Raw genomic sequence first — 6,360 nt, forward strand, 5'->3', positions numbered from 1 at the left:
ATTATTATTATTTTATAAATTATATTTTCCTTACCTAATATAAATGAGATTGTAAAGACTTCGTATAAAATTTTTCTAATTATAAAAAAATTTTTATTTCCATCATTTATATGCTTATTAAATTTTATTATTACAAATCATAATAAATAACTATATAATTTTAGATTTTTTTATCTTATTTATGTCCGAAAATTCAATTATAAAAAATCATAATAAATTGTTATATATATGCATTTAATATAATAAAATTTTATTTAATTTTATTTTGCTATATTAAAAAAAATAAAAGATATATCATAAAATTTTTAATAAAATTTTTTTTAAAAAAAATAGACATAATATGATATATAATTTTATTTAATATGATTATTTATAAAAATAAATATAAAATTAATATTAATAAATATAATATTAAATTACATATATTATATATATAATTTATAAATATTACTTTTAAAAATTATATAATCATATTATATTTCAATTTTTTAGACAAATAAATAGATATAATTTTGAAAAATAAATATATATATATTTATATATTATATATATATATATATATATATATAATTTATTAAATTTTTAATTTATATTTGTTATATAAATACTATATTATAATATCTTTTCATATATATTTATTATCTTGTTTTTATTTATTTATTTATAATTTAACTTTTTAATTTTTTTTTAAATATAATATATTTTTTTAATTTATCATACAAAAAAAATATATATATATATAGAAATATTGAATGTCAAAGGTAAAAAAAATTATTGATAATTATTTTTTTTCTTAATTTTTGACTTTTAGATTTACATCTAATTATTGGTTCTTATTATTTGTTCATAGCTATATTAAGTTTTAAGCCAAGTTTTTATATATATATAATAATTATATAAAATTTCTATTCTTTTTTAAGAAACATGTAAATAACAATATAAAAAAAACAATAAAATTAAATAATTATTTAATAATAATATTTTTTTTATTTAAAATAGTGTGTAAAAATGATTTCTAATTTATTATTGCCTTTTATACATATTTTTTGTTATTGTTGTATTTTAGGTTAAAAAAAATATTATTTTTTTGAAAATAAATTTTTAAATATATAATTTTTAAATAAAAGGATCTGAGTAAATTTTATTTTTTTAAATTTAAATTTAACTTTTTATATTATAGTGTGTAATAAATAAATAATATATATATTTTTTTTAATATAAATAAATAAATTTTTGTAAAAAATAGGAAGTAAATATTTATTTGTATTTAAATTATGCAAACATAAATTTATAGTATGTAAATATAAATTCAATTATTTAAAAAATAAAAATTAAATTATGTTATGTATAAAGGGAGTAAATAATTTTTATCAAAAAATAAAAATATTTTTTTTAAAAAAAAGGATGTAATAATTTTATAAAAATTATTATTTATAATATGAAAAGATAGTAAATATAATGAAAAATTTTAAAATATAATTTTATTTAAAATAAAGTGTGTAAAAAAAATAATTAAAATAAAGCCATAATTAATATTTATAGTTGGTAAAAAAATAATAAAAAAAAAAATTATTTAAATAAATTAAAAAAAGCTTGTAAAATTAAAAATAATTATTAAAAGCATATATAAAAAATATTAGTGCGTAATATTAATTATTGAAAAATAATATAATTTTAAATATTTATATATACTTTTCTTTATGAACAGGTAATAATAATATATAAAAAATTTAAATTAATTTTTATAGAGAGTAATAAAAAATAAATAATAACAAAAAAAAATTTATAAAATAATAATATTTAAGATTCATCAAGTAAAATTTTAAAATATTATTAATATTATTATAAATAAAATAAAATAAAATAAAATAAAATAAAATAAAATAAAATAAAATAAAATAAAAAGTGTGTAATAATATAATAAAAATCTAATATTGATGCAAAAAAAAGGAAGTAAAAATAATTAAAATAATAATACTAATTTATATATATAATACATTATTTTAAAAAAGCAAGTAAATACAGACATTAAAATTTATATTTTAAGAAAAAATTATTTATATTTTATATTAAATATAGTGGGTAATTTTAATAAAAATGAATTTTTAATCAAATTTTTTAATTTTGTTATTTATCATAGTTAGTAATATTAAAATATATTCCGCTTTTTTTAATGAGTTATAAAATATTAATTTAAAATAGACTGTAATTATTTTTTTAGTTTATATTTATCAATATATTAATTAAAAAAGACAGTAATCATTATTATATTATATTTTTATTTGAAAATATTAATTTTTCAATTAAAGAAGGGAGTAATATAATATAAAATAAATTTTAAGTTGTCGTTATTAATTTTTAATTGAAAATAGAAAGTAATATTAAAAAATGGCATTTTTAAAATTAAATTTATTAATTATTTATCAAATAAATAAGATTGTAATATTAATAAAATAGTAATTATAGTTATTTAAATATTTTATTAAAATAGCCTGTAATATTTAATTAAATAAAGTTTTTAAAATAAACTTATCTATATTTTTTAAAAAATAGTCAGTAATATTGAATATAATTTAATAATTATTTCAAATTAAAAATAGTTTGTAATAATATTAAACAAATAGCATTTTTAATTTAATTTAACAATTATTTATTAAAAATAGGGAATTGTAATAAAAATAATATAATTTTAAATATTAATTGAATTTTTTAAATAGAAAGTAATATTAAATGAATAGATTTATTAGTTAAAATTTATTAATTATTATTTAAAATAGAATGTATAATTAAATAAAAATTATTATAAATTATAATATATATTTTTTTTATATAAATAGGGAGTAATAATAAATATATATGGAATATTATAATTTAAACATATTATTTATTTATTAAAAATAGTTTGTAATATTAAATAAAATAGTAATTTTTGATATTATATTAACAATTTTTATGAAAATAGCGTGTAATATTTCTTTTAATATATTTTATTATAAATATAACTATTTTTTAAAAATAGTATGTAATTTTATAAATAATAGAATATTTAATTAAAATTTATTAATTTTTGAATTTAAAAAATAGTTAGTAATATTAAATGAGAAATTATTATTATTTAATTTTTTAATAATAATAGAGTGTAATTATAATTTAATAAATTGATTTTTAAATTAAAGATTATTAAATTTATATAAAATAGTTAGTATTTTTAAATACATTTTCATACTTATTTTAAACTTTTAATTTTTATGAAAAATAGGATGTAATATTAATTAAAAAATATTTTTAATTTAATTTAAATTAATTATTTTTTTTTAAAAAAGCTTGTATTTAGCATTTTTATTTATATTAAATTAATTAATTTTTCGTTATAAATTAGGGAGTAATATAAATTAATTAATACTTTATTAATTTAATTTTTAATAATTTTTTTTATATTAGAGTCAAGTAATATTTAAATAGAATAATATTTTTATTAAATATATAACAATATTTTATCAAAATTAGTATGTACTATTAATTAAAATAATATATTTAGTTTAAATTTATCAATTAATTTTTAAAAAATAGTAAGTATTATTAAATAAAAAAATTTTATATCTATAATTTACCATATATTTTTAATGAAATTAGTATGTAATATTTAATATAATGTATTTTTAATTAAATTTATTTATCTTTTATTAAAAATAGTTAGTAATATTATCAAAATTTATTATTAATAAATGCATAATTAATATATCTTTTAGTTTAAAACGAACGTAATATAAAATATATAAAATTTTAGTTTAAATTTTATTATTAACATTTTTTATAATAGAAAGTAATATTTAAATAGAAATTAAATTAAATTAAATTAAATTTACAATCTATAAATTTTTAATTTAAATAAGGCAGTATAATATTAAAAAAAATATTATATTATATTTAATTTAATTAATATTTTTTTTTAAATTAGTAAGTATAAATTAAATATAATGTATTTATAGCTTAAGTTATCATATTTTATAAATAGATTGTAATATTATAAATAAATAGAATATTATTTTATTTTTTTAAATAAACAGCATGTAATATCAAATAATGTATTAATAATAATATAATAATATTTTAATTAAAGTGCGTAATTTAATTATTTAATAATTTTAACTTTATTTATTTGATGTTTTTTATTTACTCATTTTAGGAAGTAAATATATTATAATGTATAATTATTTTTAATATAAATAGATTAGCGGTTTAACATATATTGAAATCATTATTTTCATATTTTACTTTTCATTACAACATTAAAATAAAGTAAATCATTTTATATTATTATTAAAATTAATATTTTTTTTATAGGTTATGTAATTGTTTATTTTTTTTTAAATAATATATATTAATAAATATGTATATTTATTTAAAACATTATAAAAATTTATTTTTTATTTTGTAAGTTTATATAGCTTTTGACATATTATTTACTATTTTATAGGATGTATTTTTAAATTTTTTAAATATTTAATAAAAAATTAATTATATTTTTACTCTATTAATCAGGAAGTATATTTAATTTTATTAAATTAAATATCTAAAAAAAAAATATTTAGCATAAAGTAATATCAATGGATTATATTATATTATAATGTAAAATAATAGACTGTAATTTTCATGATTTTCTTATATTTATTTTGAAATAGTTAGTAATATTATATTTTTATTTTTATTAATAATTTTTTATATATTTTATAGTGCGTACTTTATTTTTATTTTTTGCTTTTAAACAATATTTTATTTAGGATGTAAAAAATTTAATTTATAATTTATTTTAATAAAATTTTTATATTTAGAATGTACCCATTTATTTTTCTTTTAGTTATAATTTAATTAAAATTATTTAGTGCGTATGAAACGATTATTTGCTTATAAAACTTTTTTAAACAAATATTAAAATAGACTGTAATATTTTAAAATACTTTTTTTTGAAAATAAATTTAAAATTCGCACTTATATGATTTTTTTTTAAATAAAATAAATAAAGTCATAAGTAAAGCATACAATCAAATATTTTAATTTAATTATTATAGATAAAAGTAATTAACCTAAAAATTTATATTTAAACAACATTTAATTTATTTAATTTTATTTTTATAAATATATATATATATATATATATATATATATATATATATATTAACATAATTTTAATTAGAAATTTATTTTTATATTATTTTTTTAAATTAATTTAATTAAGGTGGATGATGATGTAATTCAAAAAAAAATTTAAAATTATAAGTTTATTGATATTCTAAAAGAAATAAGTAAAATATTATAAATGATTTATGTACTTAAATAATTTAAAAAGCCTGTAAAATTATATTTTTTCAATAAATTTAAATTTAAAATTTATTAAATAGTGTGTAAAATTAATTTTTTGAAAAATATATTATAATATTTTTTTTATATCTAGTCTGTAAATATGATAAATATTATTATTTTTTAATAATTAATAGTCAGTAAAATTTAAATATTTAGCCTAATTGTTTTAAATAATATTAATAGGAAGTATAATTTATATTAAAAAAATATTAATATATTTTTTAAAAAATCTAGTGCGTATTAATTTCTATGTTTCTAAAAAAATAATTAATAAATAAAGAGTGTAAGATTTATTATAATAAAAAGCTAATTATGTATTAATTTTAAATAAGGAAGTAAATAAATATTATAGTGTATTTAAAAAAATTATAAAAAAAGTGTGTAATAAATAATTAATTTAATGTTTTCAAAATAATTTTTTTATTGAAGTTTGTAAAATTTTTAAAATAATTTAAATATATTTATTTATTATCTATTTTATTTTAATTAATACTCATTTTTATTAATATAGAAAGTAAATACAATATAATATAATAGTTTAAATTTTTTAATAAAATTGTAGTATGTAATATTTTTTAAAGTCAAAATTGTATTATATTAATTTTTATAAATAGTTAGTAAGAAACTTAATTAATTTTTTTAATTTATTATGCTTATCATTTATAGGCAGTATGATAAAATATATAAATTATTTATTTAAATAATTTAATTTAGTAAGTAAATTTAGATTTTTATTATTTTTACAAACAATTGATATAATTCACAATAAGGGGGTCAATATTATTATTATTATTATTTTTAAATAAATATAATATTTATCTGATACAGACAGTAAAATATATTAATTTTTTTTAATTTTTTTTTTTTAATAAAGTATGTAAATATAAAATATTAAATTTAAATGCATTAGTTATTATAAAAATAGAGAGTAAGAATATTATTTTATTAATTAATATTTAATTTAATATATTTTTAAAAGAATGTAGAAGAAATATATAT

At 9.9% G+C, this 6,360-nt stretch overlaps 1 protein-coding gene across 1 annotated transcript, besides 9 other annotated features; it reads right to left on the minus strand. All coding sequences in view use genetic code 6, as the record gives it.

Moving 5' to 3' along the window:
- Positions 1–371: 371 nt before the first annotated feature.
- Positions 372–438: a microsatellite.
- Positions 378–419: a microsatellite.
- Positions 439–523: 85 nt separating the features above from the next.
- Positions 524–569: a microsatellite.
- Positions 570–1,084: 515 nt separating this feature from the next.
- Positions 1,085–1,123: a microsatellite.
- A 142-nt stretch (positions 1,124–1,265) lies between these two features.
- Positions 1,266–1,310: a microsatellite.
- A 396-nt stretch (positions 1,311–1,706) lies between these two features.
- Positions 1,707–1,928, minus strand: IMG5_012710 (hypothetical protein; the record flags this gene model as incomplete). The annotated part of the gene is made up of 1 exon (XM_004039666.1): positions 1,707–1,928. A coding segment is annotated over one exon (222 nt), but the record flags the coding sequence as incomplete, so codon positions are not given.
- Positions 1,847–1,904: a microsatellite.
- Positions 1,929–3,838: 1,910 nt separating the features above from the next.
- Positions 3,839–3,863: a microsatellite.
- A 142-nt stretch (positions 3,864–4,005) lies between these two features.
- Positions 4,006–4,046: a microsatellite.
- Positions 4,047–5,131: 1,085 nt separating this feature from the next.
- Positions 5,132–5,176: a microsatellite.
- The last annotated feature ends 1,184 nt before the right edge of the window (positions 5,177–6,360 follow it).

Source organism: Ichthyophthirius multifiliis (genome assembly GCF_000220395.1).
Source record: "Ichthyophthirius multifiliis unplaced genomic scaffold scaff_1120509249567, whole genome shotgun sequence".
Taxonomy (NCBI): Eukaryota; Ciliophora; class Oligohymenophorea; order Hymenostomatida; genus Ichthyophthirius; species Ichthyophthirius multifiliis.